Raw genomic sequence first — 25,000 nt, 5'->3', positions numbered from 1 at the left:
GGCATCCAGCCGTAGAAACACTGCCAGATTTGACTGGGCCTGATGAAGCCTTCTGGCTTCACAGACCCCAATAGAACCGTCCAACCCATGCTAGCATGGAAAACGGACGCTAAACGACGAACGATATATGAGAGAGAGAGAGAGAGAGAGGGAGAGATAATCCAATAATGGCTTAGCTGGCTGAAGCTTTGAAGTGACTGTTAAAATTCTTGTTTAGGCATAATAAATTTGTACTCTAGAAATGTATAGAGTAACTCATCTGATTAATGAAAAATTGTTTTTATTATAACTGAAGACAAAAACAAACATTGATATATATATATATTAATGAAATTTATAGAAAAACAAAAGACAAAGACAGATGATGAACAACAAGCAGGTGTATTAGTTTGACACTCAGGATTGTGAAAAAGTCTTTTACATTTCGAGCCTATACTCTTCAACAGAAAATAAACAAAGAAAGAATTTAAAAAAACACTTGTGGAATTAGCGGTCAAGCATGGTGACTGACTAGAAGAAAAGTTTGAAAGAAGAGGTTGAAAGAAAGGGAGATAATAAAGTATTGGTGATCCTGAAATCAAGGTGTGTGTGTATATGTGAGAATGTGTGTGTATTGATAGGGTCTAGTGACTTTGACGTTTGTGGGTGTGTAAAGTGTGTGTGTCTGTAATGTGTGGCTGCTCATATAGTGGTATGTGTGGTGATGCTATTGAAGATTGCGTGTGGGTGTGTGGATGATGGTGTATTGGGGTGCAGATAATGGTGTGTGGTGTGGGTGCTGGGAAGTGGTCAGGGCTAGTGTGTGTGGAGTGATGTGGAGTGTTGTGGTGTGGTGTGGTGGTGTGGGGAGAGGATGTGTTGGTAGGGGTATATATTGGTACATGCTCTAATGTACTTGTATGCAGGTTCATCTGCGTCTACAAATTTGTTGCTGTTACTAAACTCATGGTCAATGTAGATCATAGACCTATGACATTGACGTCTAATGACATGTTTAGGACTAAGTTATTCAACCTGTCTTACGATAGTACTGTATACACACGTGTTAGCATTTTGTGTTCCACTTGTATCTATACCTTGTAATTTTATTGTTCTTCTTTTATCATTCCTTATAATGAGATTTTATGTTAATTTTAATTTTACTTTTACTTATAGTCTTTTATTTTCTTTCATTTTATCTTCATTTTATTACTTATCATCCTTTATTCTCTTGCCAGTCTTAATAGCATGCTGATAATTAATGAGTCACCTTATTTTCATATCTATAAATGAAGTCAATCCCCAAAAGAAACCCTTTAGACTCCTATAAAAGGGTAAGCGTTTTTTTTCCTTTTCTTTTCTTCCTCTCTCTCCATCCTTTAGAGGTGCTGATAGATTTATTGCCATGTATATTTAACATTGAAATAATATTCCCCATTTTACTCTTTCTACTGACACTGAGATGAGACAGTGAATATTCATTCTATACTATTTCTGTAAAAAATTCTAAATATTAGATTTGTTTTTAATTCACCTGAAGAAAAGGTTTTTTTACATGATGTAAGTGATATGTTCCTCAATAAAAAACATGTCCGAAACGGCTGTAGTGAACTGCAACCAATTTGTGTTATTATATACAAAAGTAATAATTTGAATGAAGAAAGGTGAAGTCAGACTGACATTATAGTTGTTTCCATAAAGCGACAATATTTTAATTCCATATCTTATACAATGTTATGGAATGCATACAATGTTATGTAATAGATGTCATACTATATGGAAATATGTAATAATAATCCTATACTCCATTCATTTCCTCAGAGGTCATGATTTGAAGGCATGATCAACCAAATGAATACTTTGGGCTGAGTTCATTTGGATGTGTTAGAATATGTAGATAAACCAAACATCTAAATCTTTCACTTGATATCTGCTGTAAGTTTCATGACAATTGATCTTAATAAAAATGCATAGGAGTAGATCAAAATAAAATCGATGGGAATTTATGTCTGAGCAGATATACTTTTCCAGTGTCCTGAACACTAGTGAAGTGTTCTCAGTCCTCAAATTCATTTCATATTGGTGATGTACCTATATCTTTGCTGCACAACTATACAGCACTTCCAATTTTTTTTTTTCAGCAGTATAATATTGTTTTACTTTTATTCTTTCACTTTTGATATGACACATACTCTATACAATTTCTTATAATTTCTCTTTCTTGTTTCAGATATCTATATTATAACAGAATCACATTTATTTCAAACGGAAAGTTCAGAAATCTTAACAATTTAAAGTCATTGTAAGTTGCATCAAACACGTTGACATTATTTCATTAGTTTTAGGTTTCTAAAACTTAAAAGTTTCCCCTCTCTTTCTCATTTTTTGCCTCTCTGTGTGTCTAGGAAACTTTTGATTGTAGGTGTACTCTGTTAGCACTGATTAATGAAATGCCACAACAAACAAAATTATGGAAACACATGCATACACATACATTCGATCGCACACACACACACACACACACACAGCACATGCACATGCACACACACACACGAGTCTCCAGGGAGACTCTTGTTTACCTTTGTTATTTGTACAGCCTTGATTCCACTTTCTTTAGTCCTATGCAAAGTCAATGTGCACTATGAATTGAGAAAGAATGGACCCCATCTGAACTACCTTCTCTTCATGGATGATTTAAAACTGATCACAAAAACAGAGCCTGAAATGGAGAGAGGCTGGTTGAGACTGTACAGTTGTACAGGAAAGATATAGGAATGGAAATCGGTATCTCAAAGTGTGTGGTGCTCATTTTGAAACAGGGAAAAAGAGCAGATAGTAAGGGCATAGAATTGCCAAATAGAGAGAGAATGGAAGACCCAGATGATGGTGAGTACAACTATGATGATGGGCTGTTGCTGTAGTCTGCTTTAGTGTACTCATCCTGAAATGGATGCAAGTGGAGATTGACCAACTCAATTGCACAACCTGAAAGACAATGATGTTGCATGGTGCCCTCCAGTCTAAGGTGAACGTACACAGGGTCTACATAAAGAGGTGTAAAGGTGATTAGCATATAGGAGTGCATCAACAGTGAAAGAGGAAGCATGATAGAGTATTTGATAAATAACAAACAAGATCAGCTACAGTATGCTGCTAATACAGAAGGAGTTACCAAAAATGGACTTGAGAGTGTTAATCAATTCCAATCATGAATAGCCAATTAGAGAGAAGAAACACTAGTCCGCATGGAATTACATGATCAGTTCCACCATGAAACTAACAACTTAAAAGATCATGAAGCATCATGGAGGTGGCTCAGCAAGGGTGACTTAAAAAAGAAGACTGAAAGCCTAATCATTGCTGCCTAGGATCAGGCATTGAATATCAACTCAGTGAAAAGAGATATATATCACACAAGTACAACGAACCTCTGCAGAATGTGTGGGAAGAGGGTTGAAAGCGTGACTCACATTGTTAGTGCTTGTGAAAGTCTTGCACAGAAAGAGTACAAGCACAGATACAAGATAGCCCAAAACGTTCACTGGCTACTATGCTGGAAGTATGGATATAAGGTAACGGGTGCTTGGTACCAACATACACCAGAAAAGGTAATGGATGAAAAAGGGAAGGCAAAAATCTTCTGGGGACTTTGACATCCAAACAGACAGGGTGTTAGAGCATCAAAGGCTGGACATGGTAACCTTTAGGAAGCACCAACAAGAGTGCCTAATAATCAACATGGCAATGCCAAGAGATCATGAAAATAAGAGAAAAGATCGATAAATATGGAGACCTGAGAACTGAGATCACTAAGATGTGACAGCTATGAGTCAAATATAAAGGTTGCTCCTATTGTCATCAGAGCATTGAGTTCAATACCACACAACCTGAAGAAACATCTGGAAACTTTAGAAATACTCTACAATCTAGGTGTATTGCAAAAATCAGCATTACTTGGAACAGCATAAATATATTGTAAAAAAGTACTGTCTGTCTGAGGTCCTTGTTGTGACTTGACAAACAGTACAAACCTCCGGTAGACACAATACCTTCAATCAACATCATGATATTGGATACTGTGTCACATCTTAAATAATAGTAATAATAAGGATAATCAGGCACTGGCTCTAATGGCTTCTGATCTTAAGTGACTGGAAATGTTATCATATAAATGTTTGCCTTTTTTATAATAGGATGAATTTATATTGAACTCATTTATTTTGTTTATTTTGTTCATTGTATGCTTAAGACCGTTATTTGAAAGGACCAATGAAACAAATCCATTTTTAAAGGTGTATCCTTTAACTAGTTTTGATCATATCCTTATTTCTGTTCTGTTTTAACAAAACTGTCTGCCAAATGGGAACATGAAACTCTGAGTAACAGCTTTTGTTATTTTTCTGCTGCTTTTAAATAAAGCATATTAGTCTACCTCTGGTATTTGAGTACTCTTTTTTCCACCTTCTTTCACATTTATGTGCTTACTCTGGTATATATATATATATATATATATATATATATATATAAACAGTTAGTCCATAAAATGCTTAGGTTTATGGTGTATCATCAGATCCCAAAACCTGTTGGCTTAAGGCCTCTCTGTATATATATATGTATACGTTGACTCTCTCTCTCTCTATATATATATATGTCTATGTTGACTGCATTTTAGGCATCTCTATGGAAATAGGCTGCCATCCATCCCATCAACAATGTTTCAACATCTGCCATCTTTGGAGAAATTGTAAGTAATTGTTATTTATGTGTTCTGTATATTTTCAATGTTTTACAATGGTATGATTGTGTACTGAAAATGTAGTTTTTTTTTGTTAGTTGGTAATAAGATGTAATATAGGTATGAGGTGCACCCGGATATTTTGATTCTTTTCCAGGAAACACATTTATTAAGTTCAGGGAAGTACAAAACTCCAGTCTCTTTCAAGGTAGGACTCTCTGACTTCAGTACACTTATTGTAGCACTCCAGCCACTTAGTGAAGGCCCCACGGAATTCCTCCAAAGTTAAGATATCCAGGACCTCTTCATCTTAACATCTTCAAAAGTGATTCTCTGTGTTTCTCCTTTAGAGAACAACCAGAGCTCACTGAGAGCAAGATCTGGACTATAGGAAGGATGAAGGACAGTCCTTGGGTCTGAGAGAGCCAGGTTACTTCCATTGGGCATTCTGTCTCTTGGTCTCTGGGTTATAACAGATCCAGCTTTTGTCACAGTTCAGTAGAGACTTGAGTACTCTTTGATTGGAGTTAATGAGCCAGCTATCTCCACACTGTCACCACTGCATCTTTCCTTGTGTTCATCACTGAGCACCCTTGGAAGAAACTTTATGCAAATTTTGTGCTTGTTCAGATTTTTATGAATACTTCTGTATACAGTTGCCACATTGTACATTTATTGAGTTGATAGACACATGATGATCTTCATCAAGAAAGCTGCAAATTTTCTCAACCAGCTCCAGTATTCTGACATTCCTGTCCCTTGCACATACCATCTCTGAACCTCTTGTGCCAGCAAGAAACAGATGCTCAGCTAATATAAGTTAATCCATAAGTAGTCTGGAGCATTTCACAAGTTTCTGTAGCATTTTTTCTTAGTTTAACACATAAAAAAAACTTTTTTATTGCACAGTGGACTTCCAAATGTCTCAACTGAATTCTACAAACTAGTCATCCTTGACAAGCATCGTTTAGTGGGATGTGTTTAAAGTTCTGTTACAGCCAACTCTTTCAATCTCCAATAAAAGAAGTTGGTGGGCCAGTTTATTACATATATAGTAATTATCATCATCATCATCATCGTTTAACGTCTGCTTTCCATGCTAGCATGGGTTGGATGATTTGACTGAGGACTGGAGAACCAGATGGCTGTGCCAGGCTCCAATCTGATCTGGCATAGTTTCTACAGCTGGATGCCCTTACTAACGCCAACCACTCCGAGAGTGTAGTGGGTGCTTTTAAAATGCCACTGGCACGAGGGCCAGTCTGGCGGTACTGGCAATGGCCACACTCGAATATGGTGTTTTTTACGTGCCACCTGCACAGGAGTCAGTCCGAGCAGCACTGGCAACAGCCTCGCTCAAATGTTTTGTTCATGTGCCACCGGCACAAATGCCAGTGAGGCAACACTGACAATGATCATGCTCAAATGGTGCACTTTATGTGCCAGACAGCTGCTCTGGCAGTGATCCCGCTTGGATGGAGCTGTTAGCACTCCACTGGTATGGGTGCCAGTCATCGAATTTGGTTCAATTTCGATTTCACTTAACAGGTCTTTGCAAGCAGAGTTTAGTGTCCAGTGAAGGGAGGTTGGCATGGGTGCCAGTCGATGAATTTGGTTCGATTTCGAATTTAATTTTGATTTCACTTGCCTCAACAGGTCTTCGCAAGCAGAGTTTCGTGTCCAAAGAAGGAAAGGTATGCATAAGTGGGCTGGCTACATCCTGGTAAAGGCCATGGGTTATGGTCTCACTTGTCCTGCTGGGTCTTCTCATGCACAGCATATTTCCAAAGGTCTCGGTTGCTGGTCATTGCCTTGGTGAGGCCTAATGTTCGAAGATCATGCTTCACCACCTTGTCCCAAATGTTCCTGGGTCTACCTCTTCCACAGGTTCCCTCAACTGCTAGGGTGTGACACTTTTTCACACAGCTATCTTCAAACTATAATTTTAATAATCTAGGACAGTTATAACTTACAGAGATGTACCTGCATAGCAAGTGAACTGATCTGAGATCGTGTGCTGGAACGAAAACAATTGCAGCATGGAAGGTGTTTATAAGTCATTTAAGAAACACACAAAAACTGTTAGATTTATTTCAACATTTAAATTTAATTTACCAAAATATTTTTGTTGCTTTGAGACCGCGACCTGTTCACTGACAAAATTGGCAAATTAAATTTAAATGTTGAAGTGAATCTAACGGTTTTTGTGTGTTTCTTAAATGGCTTATAAACACCTTCCACACTGCAGTTATAACTTATTCTCCTAAAAAATTTTCCAAACTTCTAAAATGCTCCTCATATCATGTATAACAGTAGTACATGCTATTTAGTATTTTGCTTGTTTTTTTTTATCAGTCTTCTAATATTTAAGCCATACGCAATTCTAAAGTATTATTATTTCCTACAATCTGGAACTAAGTTTTGATACTGTGAAAGACATAGTTTTCAACTAAAGGTTATATAAGAATATCTATCATGTGTCTACCTACAGTGATCTGTTCTTAAGATATCCAATATTATTGTTTTATAAATTTTAATATCGAAATGTCTTCTTATGGCTGGATTCCAACCTGGGCCACAACAAAATTTACCTGCTACACTTTGCAGTCCTACATCACTGCCTTAAGGTCCTAGGTACATTCCAGGCCAGTATCTGTAATCCTGTTGTTGATGTAAGTGTGATGATGTTTTCCTCTTCTTACATCACCATGAAGTGGTAAAATGGCAGCAACATATGACAAGTAAACCCTTTTATGGAAACCTGATGGAAGTCAGTGAAAAGACCACACAAAAGCTGTTGAGACTATGTGATCACGCATGTGTCACCCTGTTCTGAGGGCATATTGAAATGTATAATATTTCTAAATTTCTTCTCTTCCATGTGGTTATGTTAATATATTATAAAATATGTTGAAAGTAATATTTATATCAATTTCATTGTGTAGGAGCGTTTTAGCTCTCAAAAACATTTAATTCATTTTCATCTCTTTTTTGAAGTGTGAAAATTTCTGTCATACCTCTGTGACCTGATCACTAGCATTCCAATGCAACTGCTTGAAATTTTGTAAATAGAAAGGTCTTACAAGTCTCACGTTTTATGCTTTTCGTTTTGACCTTTCAGACATATGATTCCGTAATATATTGACCTAGACATTTTGATATCAATTGTTGCTAATGATTTCCTGGTTCCATGATTTGTCAATTTACAACTTGGTGATGAACAGACAAATCATGAATTTCTTTTTTTTTTCTTTTTTTTTTGGTGAATTTAACTATTTTTATATGTTTTCAGTTGGCTACATTGAGTCTTATGTGATATCGTTAGCTAAGTTTCAACACATGATCAATGAGCAAGTTAATTGCTAAGTATGTCCAACCCTGAAATATATGTTTCATAGATGAGAATGTTACATAAAAATCTCACATTAATTGCAGACATAAAATAGTTATGTTGTTCTTTTGATTGTGTTTTTATTATCATGTTTGATATAGTACTGTTGTGGCAACACAGAAGATTTTCTCTTCACTTAGCATATCTATGATAAGTTTGTTTCATAGAACTTATTTCTCTCTAAATTATGCAGACAAGAGAAGCATAAAGAGAAACGAAGAATTGTACTGTGACAATGAGAATTTATTTTGTTTGCTTTGACTGAAGGGAAATTCAGATATTTATGAACAAGAGAATTCAAAATCCATTACTATTTACTTAGACACCTTAACTTACTAAATATTTGTTTTTGTCTTTGTTTCAGAATTTTGAGGAACAACCAAATCAGGCGTTTTCAAGATGGTTCTTTCTTATTTCTCCCCAATATAATTGAAATGTATGTATAACAAACCATAATTTTAACACTAATTACAAAAGTAAAACCTAAGTGTAGAAGTTAGCAAATTCACAATTGTTTGTTTTATACAACTAACAAGAAAAAGTTTTTAGCTGGTAGAAATATTGGTAGCTTAATAAGTATATCTTATAAGGCAGTGAACGGGCAGAAACATTAGCCAGCCAGGCAAAATGCTTAGCAGTTTTTTCTCTGTCTTTACATTATGAGTGCAAATTCTGCCGAGTTCAACTTTGCCCTTTATCCCTTTGGGGTCAATAAATTAAGCACCATTTGCATACAGGGGTCGATCTAATCGACTGGACCCCTCCCCCAAAATTTTGGACTTACTCTTGAGTAGAAAAGAATACGTATATCTTAGAAAAGTTTTTGCTTTCGATTCTGATAACTACATTCAAATACTATCAGGATTGATTTGATCATATTCGATCCATAATCATAAGTACACATTAAAAAAAAAGGTAAGTTACCATTCTATTGCTTAATATCTTACAGGATTGGCACCCACCTGCCTGTGTGCCTGCCAGCCTGCCTGTTTTATATATATGTATATCCAAGCATGGTTGATGTCAGTGCCCGCTGACTGGCTCCTTTGTCATTGGCACATAAAATGCACCATCGGAATGTGGTTAGTGCCCTGTGACTGGCTTCCATGCAAGTGGCAAGTAAAAAGCACCCGCTACACAGTGGTTGGCATTAGGAATGGTATCCAGCTGTAGGAACATTACTGCATCAGACTGGGGCCTGGTGCAGCCCACTGGCTTGCCAGACTTCAGTCAAACCATCCAACCCTTGCCAGGATGGTAAGCGGACGCTAAACAATAATGATGATGATGATGATGATGATGATATATATATATATTGATAGAAATGGCAAGACAACAAAAGAATGAAAGAGACCTCGATATTATGCAAATAGAGGCATTTATCTGTAAATGTAACATGTGACAATTATTCGGTTGCCATGACACTGAATAATTGTCACATTTTATATTTACTGATGTCACTCCCACCTCCTATCCCAGCTCGCTACCTCTACCTGCTATCTCAACTCACTTCACATCACCATGATTTCAAAATCATTTCATGGAATAGCAAACACCTACTTAAAGTATCTCAAAAAAGTTAAATCAGGCGCTGCCTCGACTGGCTTCTGTGCCAGTGGCACATAAAAAGCACCATCCGAACATGGCCGATGCCAGCGCCACCTCGACTGGCTTCTGTGCTGGTGGCACATAAAAAGCACCATCCGAACGTGACCTCGACTGGGATCTGTGCCAGTGGCACATAAAAAGCACCATCCGAATGTGGCCAATGCCAGCGCCGCCTTGGCTGGCTTCCGTGCCGGTGGCACGTTAAAAGCACCAACCGATCGTGGCCGATGCCAGACCCCCCTGGCACCTGTGCAGGTGGCACGTAAAAAGCACCCACTACACTCGCGGAGTGGTTGGCGTTAGGAAGGGCATCCAGCTGTAGAAACACTGCCAGATCAGACTGGAGCCTGGTGCAGCCCCCAGCTTCCCAGACCCCGGTCAAACCGTCCAACCCGTGCTAGCGCGGAAAACAGACGTTAAACGATAATGATGATGATGATGATCCCCTACCAACAATTATTTCTGTCTATAAACAACTATCTACAAGTGAGAAATCTAGCCTATCCTCAGTCCTCATCAATGCTTGTTCACCAAGGCAGACGTTGCTCTCTCATGTATTGTTGGCCTTGATCTCTTCTTGTCCGCCATCACTAGCTTCTTCATCTGATGAACCAATTACCCGATGTTGCTGCTCACTCTTTGGTGTTTGTTGCCATTGTTGTTGTATGTGTTTCTATTACTGCTGCCTGTTGTATTGACATTGGTGGTTCTTTGGTTTACAGTCACCCTTATGGTGGAGATGGAGGTTTTATAACTTTTGCTCCTGACACTATTTACCTCCCTCTGACATTCTGTTGATAATTCAATTCAGTTCCCTGCAAATGACAAGAACAAGGCAAAACTGACCAGCTCCACAGAATCCTGCTCAGTTTGGAAACAACCTGGTGCAGTTTTACAATAAAGTTTTTCAAACAAAGTTAAGCAAGCAAAATTTTACTAGCGATCTGAGAGTCATCTTACCAATAGAGAGACAATAATAATAATAATAATAATAATAATAATAATATAATAATAATAATAATAATAATAATAATAATAATAATAATAATAATAATAATAATAATTAAGGCCAACAGACCAGATATAGTTGTCAGAGATCATGAAGAAAAAAAATGCTTTCTAATTGATGTATCAATACCGGCAGATGACAACGTGTCTCTAAAAGAAATGGAGAAACTCTCAAAATACAAAGACCTGGAAATAGAGGTAACTAGAATGTGGAACCTGAAAACAGAAACAATTCCTATCATAGTAGGTGCATTAGGCATGATAAAAAAATATTCAGACAAATACATAACAAAAACACCAGGACTTAGAAACACATATAACATACAGAAAATTGCACTACTAGGCACTGCACACATCCTACGCAGAACACTTTCCATACAATAACCATCAGAGCATCACAACAAATCACAGCACATACCCAAGGCACACAGAGCTGCGCTCGGTAGTGAAGTGAAAGCACACTATAAAAATAAAACTACTGAATAATAATAATAATAATAAATAATGATAACAACAGCAACAATAATAATCTTTTCTTTATTCACCACTAAGGATCACAAAAAGCATTGGGGATGGTATAGGACAATGCATTGTGGGTTTACATAAAGAAGAATGAAAAAAGTAAAAAAAAAACCCACTAACAATATAAATTCTAAAAATAAATAATTCCCCCAAAATGAGAGACTTCCTTGGGCTGCTTGTGGAAACCTCAATCGCCTTGACCACCGGGGCAAGTACCTTCTCTACAACATCTTCCTTTAATCTGCAGGCACATGCTTACAGTAGGTCCATTGACTTAGACCATTCTTGCCACATTCACCTACCTTTTAACAAAATTGCTGGGAAACATCACTTTTCTCTCTAACCTTAATTTTCCTTTACCTTTTCATGACATATGCTTGACCAAAGACTAAAGTGTCTATCTTCAGCCCTTTCAATCTGGTTAACAATGCAACCTCTTTCACTAAAGTCACCAGAAAAATTAGCATTACCTGCCTTTGTTAGTCAAAGGAAGGTGTTGAGATGATCTTTACAATGGACACAGCCAATGACTGGAACCATCCTACACATGACAACAGGTGTTTGACATGAACCCACTAGTTAGCAATGCTAGGACAAGAGCATGCTGAACAGTTTTGTAGTTCTGTGCATATCTCAGGCAACCCTGGTTGATGGCACTTCCATGATTGTAGAGATTATCCAGAAACAACATTGCTCTCAGTAGCATTGCCAGATTAGGGATTTCTGAAAATTATCCATGGGCTACAGCCTGAAAATCCTCTAGAACAGGCCTAGCATGTACTTTGAAAGCATTCAGTGCCAAGTCTATTTTCCAGAAAAAGGAATTTGAAGACCTCAAATTCAGTCATGTTAGATGCTGACACAGTTAAAAAAGAGCTTGAACAGGAATAAACTTACAAATACCAGGTAATAAATGAAGGCTTTGGCATTCAGCATGCAAGCATGAAAGAGAGAATCAGGAAGGAATGTTTTGGGAAAGTTCAAGCAGTCCTAAAATCTGAGCTAATTGCACATAACAAGATGTTGTTCAGAATCAACAATTTGGATGTTTTCTCCCAGAACTACTTCTAATATTTTGTTGACTGGTTATTTGTGAACAATTTAATAGATCAAGAAAGTAAGTGGTAAGCTCACTGCAATCTGGATCTAACTTCAACAAGTCTTTAGTTATTTCTTATATAAAATGAATGTATCACTTTCTAATTCTTATAAATCTTTACACTATCTGGTGGGATGTGGTGAGCGTGAATGGCTTTAATATTTTCCCACTTTAAGGTCAGATCCTACCAGATTCAATTTCCATTCATGTTTCAGTTTCATCCTGTTTCCATTCAGTTTCAAGTTCTCCATTGATAATTTACCACAAAAAGGAAGAATATGTACAATTGAGTTGATTTAATTGGCTATAAATCTTCTAACAAAGAGACTTATTTAAGACATAAGTTACTAGAAAGCAAAATCTGAAAAGTCTAGTTTCCACTAGAAACCATCTCACTCCACTCATACTAGTTATGCCTTATGAAAAAATGTCACATCCTCTGAGCATCTGCTCTAAATTACTTAACTTTTGTATCTAGGAATTTATTGATCTCATGAAAATATTGTTAGCATTCTCTCTGTAATTACAGTGACTTGAGAGACAATAAAGACTTGTTCTGTGGATGTCATTTGCCAGCTGTTGTTGATTATATAAATAAAACATATAACAGACACGTGATTGTCAGGAGCCACTGCAATATGGGGCATGGCCCAAACCAACTAAATATAATACATCCATCAAGATATCCATTATGTCATGGTAAGTAATATACCCCTTATTTCTATTATTATTTTGTAATTTGATATTACTATAATCATTTACAGAACCAGGAGAGCATTGATTAAAATACCTAGTAGTATTTAGTCACAACCTACTTTGTTTACCAAAAACATCTCTTTGCTTTTCATAATTTGTGGGGACATTAAAATAAATACCTGTTGATTAACACTACCTCTCTTCAAATATTTATGTATCATAGTAGGTGCATTAGGCATGATAAAAAAATATTCAGACAAATACATAACAAAAACACCAGGACTTAGAAACACATATAACAAGAAACACATATAACAAGAAACACATATGAAACAAGAATTTCTATTAATATCATTGCTGCCATTACACTCTAGAAACATGCTGAATTGAATGAGCAACAAATCTGCTTCAGACAAAAGAAAAGAATTTGAAACAATTCCAACAGAAAAATTGAAGCTTTTTTACAGTCTTTGTTATTTGGTATATAAACTTTATAATCACTCATATTTATACATTTTTGTTTTACACCTCAAAGCAAATATTTTCTATAACTTCAATACATGACAATCTTTGGTTGCTAACTGGATATTTTCTTATATTTTGCAGATTACTCACTTTTTCAAAAAAAATTGCAGTGTCAAACATGTTCAGGGCTCAAGTGCTATAACCCAGAAGTGACTAATTGTTATGATGCAGAGGTAAACTGAGATGTTTTTCTCTTCTGCTATTATACATATATCACTACAATACATACATACACACACGTGCATGCACGAACACACACACACACACACACACACACACACACATCGTTTAACATCCATCTTCCATGCATGCATGGGTAGGACAGTTGACAGGAGCTGGCCTGGTAGAAAAACTACCTTAAGCTACTGTACCTGTTTTGGCAGGGATTTTATGGCTGGATTCCCTTCCTAACGTCAACCACTCCATAGAGTAGACTTTTAATGTCGTACTAGCAGAGGTAAGGTTAGTTTTGGCATGATCTTTACAGTTAAATGCCCTTCCAAACGCCAACCACATTACAGTGTGGACTGGATGCTTTTAATGTGGCACCAGCACTGGCAGGGTAACCAAGTAACTGCACAAGACAAGGAATTATGAGAGGGGCAGGGCATTTGAGGAAAGGAACTTGTATCAGAAGATGAAAGGTTAGAGTGTGACAAAGAGACAGAGAGACAGAAGGAGATGTCTTGCCACAACAAAGGGGTCATTAGAGAAGATGATCCAGTATCAGATGATGAATGGTTAGAGTGTAACAGAGAAATAGAGAGACAGAAATAGGTGTCTTGCTATAGAGGAGATACATGGTTAGCCATTGAGAGAGAGAAAAGAGATAGAGAGTGAGAGAGAGGTACAAGAAAGAGGCCAGAAACAAGTGTGCTGAGTAAAGGAGATATTTGGTTACCTAGTCAGAGAAAGAGAGAGAGAGAGAGAGAGAGAGAGAGAGAGAGAGAGAGAGTAGGAAACAGCAAAAGTGTTAGAGAGAGCAGAAGAGATATTGTGTAGTGCTAGGGTATACTCACAAGGAATAAGGATCTGAGCATAGAACCTGTGTAAAAAAATAGGGTGTGGGTGTTGGGGGTGGTGGGAAATAGTAATACAGTGAGCACAGTAGTGAGGGCAAGAAAGGGGATTGGAAAGCAATCATAATTTATGAAGAGAAAATGCAAGGAGAAAAATGCAGTTAGAAGAGGGGTTGTAGTTCTGTTTCTTAGGGTAGAGTGGATGAAAAGTGTGTTGTTAAATATAGGTGGGACGCAACTCTTCTAGCACTTAGTTTCATGGACGGGTCTTCTCTAGAACCACATATTTCCAAACATCTTGGTCCACTGTCATTTCCTCTGTGAGCCCCAACTTCCTCAGTCGGTCCTCACCACTTCATCCCATGTCTTTTTGGGAATCTCTCTTCCACAGATACCATCCACTTTCTCCTCTCTTGCATACCACATTTTGGAACAGATTTAAGTAGTGTACTGGGTGAAATTGGATACAATGTGAACATCTGTGAAGGCTTTCTCCAAGAGAGTACTACTTGCAGGATCTTTAGTATTGAGAAGTAGTGTGGGAAAGGATTCCTCAGAATTGGTAACTATCCTATTTACTGGGGAGCATAATGATTGGTTGCTGTTTAAGATGAGTGAATGCTTGCATTACACAGGGGCATCTTCTGTATTTTGGATGATACTGTATGCCTGCAACAGCAGCAATAAGAGTAGCACCAGTAAGAACAACAACAAAATCAGTATGAATAGTAGCAGCAACAACTGCTGTTGCAAAAACTAATACTACAATCAAAACAGCAAAGGGGATTAAGACTAGTCTATTTAAAACAGAAGTCCTAAGAGAAGTGGCCACCCCTCAGAGCAACACCAACATCAATGCAAATGACCCAGACACATACATATTCATTGATCTATTCCAACACTTTTCATGATTCTCTCATTTCATCTCTATCATAACCCATTTCAAAGATACCGTCATGTCATTCCAATGTGAGTATAGAATATTTGTACAAAGAATCTAATTGATGCTTATTTTTGTCATAAATCATTGATGAAGAGATTATTCATTTCCCCTTTATTCTTTATCAGTGAATATCCCTTCCCAGCTTTGTTTAGAATAATCAACAATGGAATCAGTGCAATTGTAAACAAGATAAGAGAGGAATCATCCTTTGAAAGATTCCTCTTCTAATCTATACATCTGCTAATCTTTTTCCTCCTGATGCTAACTCTACTCTCCAGAATCGCATTGTATTTTTATTGGATAGCTGCTTTTGAAATCTTGAATAGTTCTAGGTAATGCTTGATCCGTGAATATGCAATTAAGTAATATACCCTTCTATAATAGAGCCATGCATATATTTATCGTTTTGTTTCTGAAATTCCCCAAAACCATCATATTGATCATTAAATGGACTTTCATCTTCTTGCTCCATTTTTTGATAATCTTTTGGTTCATAAGCTATGAAATGTTTCTCATAAAGATATTAATATAATTCTGATGATATCCCTATTTGCAGTTTCCACGTAACAAACTTGTAACTGGGCGGTGATTTGAGGCAACCCTGCCTTTTAATTTGCCTTTCAAGGTCTTCATTTAATTAATCACATCCCTCTTTAACATGTATACATTTGCTTGTATCTCTATTATAAATTCTTACAGCCAGTGACCATGGACCAAGATCTGCTCCAGCAGCTTTCGCATCTTTGCTTTCATGCTGGTAAAATCCTTCTGCTTCTGAATCTTTTATACTTGCTGTATCCACTTTGCTTTACCATTGTGCTTGCTACTCTTGTCCCAAATTTCTCCTCCAAACATGTTTCTTCAACATTTGTTCTTATGATTTCTCTCACTTCCCTTGAGAATATCATCTAAGATTTCTTGGTTTGATTGTGTAGCAGCAGCAGCAGCAGCAGCAACAGCAGCGGCAGTAGTAGTAGTAGTAGTAGTAGTAGTAGTAGTAGTAGTATTACATAACTTTTATATACCTTTTATATTTATTATGGCAGCCTTTTTGCATGAGCAGAATATCAATGACTGGCCATTCAATCAAGTTTGAAAAATCATGCAGCACTTACAGAAAATGTATCGAAGCAGAGAAAAAGAATGTATTTACCTGCAAAACCTTGAACAACGGCAGTTCTTGTGTTACTTGTTGTACCGGAAATTTATGTAACAAGAATGATTTATTTAGTAAGTAATTCTTCTGATATAATTGCACCAAGTTACTGCAGATTAATTGCTTAATAAAATAATGTATTATAATTTGTATATAAAAAATTCTTTACCGCACTTATACATGTAACACATAGAATGGTAAACAACAAGGGTCAATAATGTCATGACATTTAAAAAAAAAAAAACATGAACTTTTCCAAACGACCAGATTTAATTCTGGAAAAATATCACCTAAAATTATTTACCCAGCATAGCGACAATGATATTCTCCTCTGCATACATTCACATGCACTACATTGTTGTTGTTTATGTCATTGTTACTTTGTTTCATATGAGCAATTCCAAGCCTCACTCAAAGACCTCAAGTAACAGCAAGTTGGATGCTTCACATCATCATCATCATTTAACGTCCGTTCTCCATGCTAGCATGGGTTGGACGGTTCGACCGGAGATCTGGGAAGCCAGAAGGCTGCACCAGGCTCCGGTCTTATCTGGCAATGTTTCTACAGCTGGATGCCCTTCCTAACGCCAACCACTCCGTGAGTGTAGTGGGTGCTTTTTACGTGCCACCTGCACTGGTGCCAGGCGAGGCTGGCATCGGCCATGGTCAGATTGGTGCATTTTACGTGCCACCGGCACGGAAGCCAGTTGAGGTGGCGCTGGCTTCGGCCACGATTCGGATAGTGCTTTTTACGTATCTCCAGTCCAGGGGTCCTGGCATCTGCCGGGTGCCAGTCATAGGATTGGTTTGCCAATAACTAGCAATGATATATTGTGTTGGAAGGAGATGAGAATCTGAGAATTAAGATTCTGTTAAATTTGTAATATTTCAGATTTTGCAAGTGTTTTAAGAGAGTTAGGTATTTCAAGATGGCAGTGTCTTTCTTATGATGTGGTAAGTTCTCACTTGAACAATTTTCTTATAGTATCCAAGAATGTCATTTGGCATTGTCCCCAAAGCTCCAGTGATCACAGGTACAGTTCTTGTTCTTAGATACTACATTTTTCAGACCTCTATTTCAAGGTTCTTATAATTACTTAACTTCTCAAATGTTTCTACAAAAGTGTTGCAGTCTGATGGGACTGAGCACACAGGTTTGGTCAATATGATTTTCTACCACAATATCTGGTCTATTGGCTTATATAGCAAGATCAGTTCATCATCATCATCATCATCATCATTATCACTGCCACTGCCAATGAGCAGGAGGGGCAGGCAATTTTTATTTCTCTAGTGGCTGTAGCGAAAGAGGTAGTATAGTGGACCTGTTTGAAAGGGTTAAAGACAGACTCTTTCCTCTTTGGCCAAGCCCTCATCAACTTTTTCGAGTTTCACTTGTAAAGGAAGATGAGGGTGGAAAGGGAAGTGTTGCCTTGTAGCAAGTTTGTTGAAAGGTGGGTGAATGTTGGAAGAATGGCCAGTGCGAAAGGACCAACTCTGAGCATGCACATGTAAAAAAAGGGAACTAAAGGAGAAGGGCTCTTGCCCTGTTGATCAGGCGCCCATGGCTTTTGTGAGTTTTCCCACGAAATCCTTAAAGTGATTCCCCGATTGAGAGTTTTAATTTGTTCAATTTTAATTGTTATTTATATTGTTTACATGCGGAAAACACATTGTATCGTCCAGCTTTTGTCTTTTATGTTGTTGCATGTCCTTTAATGTTATTTTATGTGAGCCCTTGTGGCTAATAAAAGAATAAATTATTATTATTATTATTATTATTATTATTATTATTATTATTATTATTATTATTAGTAGTAGTAGTAGTAGTAGTAGTAGTAGTAGTAGTAGTAGTAGTAGTAGTAGCAGCCACAGCAGCAGCAGCGGTAGTAGTAGTAGTAGCAGTAGTAGTAGTAGCAGAGATACTTTTCACGACAATAAAAGATATCGTAATGAAAATGTCAATACAGAGTGCAACAGTATTTAAAGAAAATGCTGCTTTATAAATTTTTTATGAAGCGGGATTTTTAAGTTGCTATGTTTACTTTCCATATTCAAGACAGACAACGATAAGAAGAAATAGAATAATTCAAAATTTAAGCTATTTTTCTTCACTCTCTCTTCCTCTCTCTCTATTTCCCTATCTTTGTACAAATTATTAACTCTTTTATTTGACTGGAAACAAAATGTAGATGTGTCTTAGCTTGTCCCATCCAACCCATCCTATCTTTTGTTAAATATGTTTTAAATGTGTACATACATATTCATGGTTGGTTTGTTGGTGACTAAATCAACTCTCCTATTAGAAACGCTTAGTGAAGAAGGTTTGCTAAAAACCCAGCTGAAGAAATGCAATAGCTGTCAAAAGTCAGAGGAACACAGCACAGGGTCAATGACTAACTAGCAATAAAGTTCAGAAGTATGGAAGCCCTGTAGATGGTGAAAAATTGCTCTTTAAGACCACTTGGAGGTGATAGTCAAGTGAGGATATGCATGCAGGAGGCAGAAAACCCTGAATTTTAAACTTGCCTTGAGTGGCGAAGACTAAGAGGAGAAAACCCTAATATAAAACCTCTGGTTGATACTCCCATAGTCATTTTCATATTTTCTCGTCACTGAAACATGGTAGCTGATATTTACAGAGTGTTGTTCATATTGAATAAATGTCTGTCTACAATATATCAATACTTACAAACACTGAAGTACATTATGCTTCTCATAATTATTACTATCAAACATTAATTTTTTTATAGAGATAGAACAAAATAAACCAGTCTTATCCATATCGTAAACTCCTCCGATGATGGGTGTAGTAATGTTTTCAGACTTGACTCACTAGAAGAATACAGTCTCACATCTGTAAATTAGGAGGCAGTGAATTTACCTTGATGTTGTATTCTTCAATCATGGCTGTTAGAAAAATTGGATAGAATGCCCTGTGACTGAGCAGTCTTATTTAAGGAGGATACTACCCAACCAATTACTAGAAAGTATGCCAAATATTGTTTTCCCACAAGTTTAATTTACTGTGACTTGCTATCATTTCAGCTAGAACAACAAATGCAAAAAATTAAAGTTTAAAATGCAAAAGTATATACAAGCAAAGGGCACATCTATGATGCTGAAAAAGTGCCCACTCAGCTGGATGATGCAAAGTTCAGCAGACATGAGTACCGTACTGCTTTTGTTACAGCAGTGCTTGAACTATACCTGATCGATGTTGGTATACTTGCTGAGGCTTGATTGTCAGAAGAAAGTCAGCTAATTAGAATAGCTGATAGTTGAAAAACGAAAAGACTGCAGTTGCTATGCAATCAAGAAAAATTAAGCTGATAGAAGATAAGAAGTTTTGTTATCCAGTGTGCTAACCATATAATTACATACCACTTACTGTTGTCTTGTGGATGCCTTGTGATTTTCTTTTCTGTGTATGCACCAACTTATCAATCAATGGCAGGAACTACCTCTTTTCTATAAGAATCTTAGAAGCTCTATTCTCTGGAGATAAAATCATCCTATCTGGTGACTTCAGTGCCATGTTAAGTCAGAGCTGTAACAAGTTTAGGATATTTCAACATGGGTAACATAAACTGAAACGGTTTACAACTTCTGCAACTGCGAATGGTTACGGAGTTACTTGAATCTACCCTCAGTCAAAACAGAGTTATCTTATTCACTTTATCAGGTAATATTTGTGATCTCTGTTGCCTAAAGTTTTACCTTGTATGACCAAACTTAAGGAAAAAGTTACACTAAGGTTCTGAAATGGCTGAACACTGACAAACTCCAAGATCCTGCCATATCTATATTTTTGTGAAGTTCCAGGAAATCCATCAGCAGGTGGTTAGTGATCAGTTCAAACAAAATGTTTGTTATCACTGTCAATATTTTAGGCTTCAAGAAGGCAGTGAGTCGGCAAAATTGTTAGCACAAAATGCTTAGCAGAATTTCATCCGTCTGCACTTTGCACTTTCTGAGTTCAAATTTCACCAAGGTCAGCATTGCCTTTCATCTTTTCCCACTACTGCAAAAGCCATCTAAATGTTCCCAGTTCAAATTCCGCGATGATTAACTTTGCCTTTCATTCTTTCAGGATCAATAAAATAAGTACCAGTTGAGTACTGAGATCAATGTAATTGACTTATTCCTTTCCTCCAAATTACTGGTCGTGTGCCAAAATTTGAAACCAATATTTTGGGTTTCAAGACGCACTAATACATAGATGATTCAATGAAAATAACTTAGAAATATCTGAGCTTCAAGAAATTAACCATAAATTACACCTGGAAAGGAACTGTTGATGACAGAAGAATTATTGAAGAAATAAAAGAAATTTTTCAGAAAAAACTAGGAGCAATGAAGAATGGATGGTGGTAGAACATATCCATTGATATTCAACTGGATTTTAGCAGTACCATCTTATTCAAGAAATGGATAAAATCCTAGTATAGAGGAAATTGAAATTGTTATGAATCAGGAGTGGATAGAATACCAAATGAGATTATTGTGGATTTTGTAGCTGATCTTGTAACTACACTAATTATCAATGTATGGAATGCCTCACAGGTTTTGCAGGTTTGGAAAGATACTACACTGACTTTACTGTACAAGAGAAAAGGTGCCAAGCCCAACAGTGGTAACTTTCATGATATACTCTAACTTGTATCAGCCTGTAAGATATTCACCAAATTTATTGAATGGGCTGCTCGCATTAATATATTCTATCTTTGTTGCAGAGTCTCAATGTGACTTTAAGTCTGGCAGAGACATTACAAATATAGCCTTTAGTGTCAAGTAGTGGTAGAAGAAATGCATAGAACAGAAACTCTCCCTTTTACCATATTTTTGTTGAACTAACAAAAGCCTTTGATTTAGTAAATAGAAACGCACTGTTGAGAAATTTGAAATTATTAAGGTGACCACCTGTATTTCCTTATCCAATTACACACTGGTTTGAAGGCCTACTTGAACTCAAATGGTGCCTTGTTGAAACTGATTCCAATGGACAGTTGCATAAAATAGGGGTATATATTCGCTCCAAATATGTTCTCAATATACTACATCTTTTCATTTGTTCACGTAGCTAAGGACTGTGATGTGAGCATTTTTGTCTACGATCACACAAGCAGGAACCTGTTTAATCTTAATCTTTTTTAAAGTTAAATCAAAGACATTTATAACTGTTGCTTGCAAATGTATGTTAAAGGTTGTGTTCTTGTGAATCACTTTAATATAAAGATATTTGGAAAATAATGAACCTCCTCTCTTGTACAGCTTTTGGATTGGAGAAAATTAAGATGATATTTACACCAAACCCTGGAGAGTTTTATAAGGAATCAAATATATTTGTTCAAGGGATCCAACTCACAAAATGAACCCTTTTGTGTATCTTGGTAGCACTGTCTCCAGGGATGGAACCCTAGATTCAGAAATTAATATGAGAATTGGGAAATCCTGATGATTTCAGGTTTCTGTAATAAATATTTTATTGAGAGTTAGTTTTTGGTATGTGTCTCCTGCACAAACCAACTTGTAATTGTAATGTCATAACCCCGAGGAACTAATTAAGAGAATACAAACTGACAAATCCTTAATCTCTGGATTAAATTTAACAGAAGAAATGAATTGCATGATGTACATGCATTGGCCAGATGGATTAATTTTGAATGATAAAAGCCTCCTTCAACTCTGAACTACTCACTGTTCTTGCAGATTTACCTACCTACCTACCTACCTACCTATCTACATTACTACAACCCTCCTTCCTTCCTTCCTTCCTTGTATTTACCTTTCAGTGCATCTATAACATGTCTTATAATGCAATGTCTTTGTTCCATTTTTATATCTTTTCATAGGTTTCACAGGGTCCTTTCATTTTCCATTGAGTTTTGCAATAAATTTGACAACTTATAACTGGAACAGGAATGCCATTGAGTTTAAAAACACAGCTGGAATTAGACTTAGTGCTGTGAGTATCTGATTCCCTCTTTCTCTTTCACTACCCATATAATTTGTTTGGTAAAAAACACTTGTGATATTGAAGTTTCACCTAATATGTTTTCCAAAAAAGTCATAACCTTTAATCATAGTAATGATTAGGGATAGGAATAAACGTAACAGTACAGGACTTAGTAAATTAATTTGGGATCTAAAAGACCATAATAAACAATTTAATTTAGATTAGTTGATTCTCTCAATCTCGATACCTTATGACAAAGGCAAAGAATTCTGTCTTCTCTGTAATTCTGAGCTATTTTTTATTCTTTTTTCTAAAAACACGGTTATAGAGCATGCATACCGATGTAAACATTGGCAGAATCACACCTTTAGTTCATATAAGTGATATCTATCATTATATATAATTTAAACATCAATTTTCTTCTCACATTTCGCAAGTCTGTATGGTTTTATTTAATATACATATAGTTATGCACTTCTCATTTATTTAGTTTTTCTTTCCTTTATCCCTCCTCTTTCTAGAGGCTACCTTTGACGTTATATCTATAATGATTTTTGAAACAATCTTAATAGCATTCAGTTAATTAATATACATATCCATCATTTTCCGTTAAAATGTCTTATTGACGAGTTTCATTTCTTCACCTCGCTGAAGAGAAGATTACATTGTTTTACACCATGTTATTCCTTTGGAATAATACCAGTGATATCTTCAAAACATGTGCTGGAAGTAAAAGAATTTGAATAACACCTGCGTTTAACTCCATTTATTTATATATATTATACAAAATATTTCACGTAAACCTTTAAAACAAGGAGTTACAACCTTTTTACTTGTGTGATTTTTTGCTAACCTGGTAACTATTTATATATTTTCTCCCGTGTTAATTGTCAACAAGGGTAAAATACACACATCTATTTATATATATACATATATATTATATGTGTGCGTAAGGCGGCAAGCTAGCAGAATCATTGGCATGCCAGGCAAAATGCTTAGTGGTATTTTGCCTGTCCTTATGTTCTGAGTTCAAATTATGCTGAGGTCAACTTTGCCTTTCATCCTTTTGGGGTTGGTAAATTAAGCACCAGTGAAATACTGGGGTCGATGTAATCGACTAGTCCTCTCCCCACAAATTTCAGGCCTTGTGCCTATAGTAGAAAGGATTATATGTGTATGTAAGGAGTGGCTGTGTAATAAGAAATTTGATTCCAAATCATATAGGTCCGAGTTCAGTCCCATGATATGGCACCTCATCTACTATAACCTTGGGCTGACCAAAGCTTTGTGAGTGGATTTTGGTAGACAGGAACTGAAAAATGCCCATCACAAATGTGTGTGTGTGTGTGTGTGTGTGCGCGTGTATGTGTTTGTTCCCATCTGCTTGATAATTAGTGTTAGTGTGTTTATGTCCCCGTAACTTAGCAGTTCAGCAAAAAAGACTGATAGGTTAAGTGCATAACTAAAAAAAATAAGTACTGGGGTCAATTTATTCAACAAAATATTCTTCAAGGTGAGGTGGTGCCCCAGCATGGCCACAGTCTAATGACTGAAACAGGTAAAAGATAAAATATGCAGATAATGAAATGAAACCACACCCTATCAGTCTTGCTGAGGTAATCTCTGAGTAGGAGACACCATTGACTCTTTACCAATTCCATTTTCCTCTCCCCCTTTTTTTTCCTCATAAAATGTACATCTCTCTCCTAGCCCAATTTTTTGCTATTGTTCATTATAGTAGATAATTTTCAACAGAGTGACTGCATATATCTGATAAAAAGTATGTAGTATGTGGCTTAGATAGGAATGGACCTACTAAAAGGCTCCATTCAGATAGGGTAGATAAACAATACATAAACTCTATAAGTAGTAATATACAACTAACTGACAAATATAATGTCAAATATAATAGCAACGAAACCCAATTCTGTAATAAGAACCAGATAAATAGATTACACACTTTTACAAAAAGCTTAGATAGAAATAGAAATACATACCTCAGTAACATGGATACCACTAGCTATATCAAATGGTATATAATTCCCTTTGGAAAACAAATGATTTCCAATATACCAAAATTATTTTATTCGGCATTGACTAAACATTTTCCAAAAGAAAGTAAATACTATAGAATTTTGAATAAAAATAGGGTTAGATTAGTTGTTTGTAGTAGCAAAAACCTAGCACAAATTATAGCGGCACAAAACAATACTAAATTTAATAGTTTCGATATGAACAATGGCAATATTAATAACCAGAATTATAATTATAGATCAATAAATAGCAACAATGTGAATATGAGCAGACAAACCATAAGTAACACAACTAGGTATCAGGATAGGAACTATGGTTTGGCAACT

At 36.4% G+C, this 25,000-nt stretch overlaps 1 protein-coding gene across 9 annotated transcripts in view; it reads left to right on the top strand.

The window, feature by feature from the left end:
* Positions 1–25,000, top strand: part of LOC115215648 (adhesion G-protein coupled receptor G6-like) — a 124,721-nt gene that overhangs the window by 53,408 nt on the left and 46,313 nt on the right. For 8 of the 9 annotated variants that reach the window (XM_036505744.1, XM_036505745.1, XM_036505746.1 and 5 more), the window contains 7 exons: positions 2,210–2,281; positions 4,652–4,723; positions 8,470–8,541; positions 12,872–13,041; positions 13,645–13,736; positions 16,572–16,755; positions 22,537–22,649. In XM_036505744.1, the coding sequence (XP_036361637.1) occupies positions 2,210–2,281; positions 4,652–4,723; positions 8,470–8,541; positions 12,872–13,041; positions 13,645–13,736; positions 16,572–16,755; positions 22,537–22,649 (775 nt within the window). The remainder of the gene's footprint in view (positions 1–2,209; positions 2,282–4,651; positions 4,724–8,469; positions 8,542–12,871; positions 13,042–13,644; positions 13,737–16,571; positions 16,756–22,536; positions 22,650–25,000) is intronic. The other variant, XM_036505748.1, reaches the window with a different exon arrangement.

The sequence above is a fragment of the Octopus sinensis genome, linkage group LG9, assembly GCF_006345805.1.
Source record: "Octopus sinensis linkage group LG9, ASM634580v1, whole genome shotgun sequence".
Taxonomy (NCBI): Eukaryota; Metazoa; Mollusca; class Cephalopoda; order Octopoda; family Octopodidae; genus Octopus; species Octopus sinensis.
Note: the sequence above shows the minus strand (reverse complement) of the source record. Positions and strands in the feature narration are given on the sequence as shown.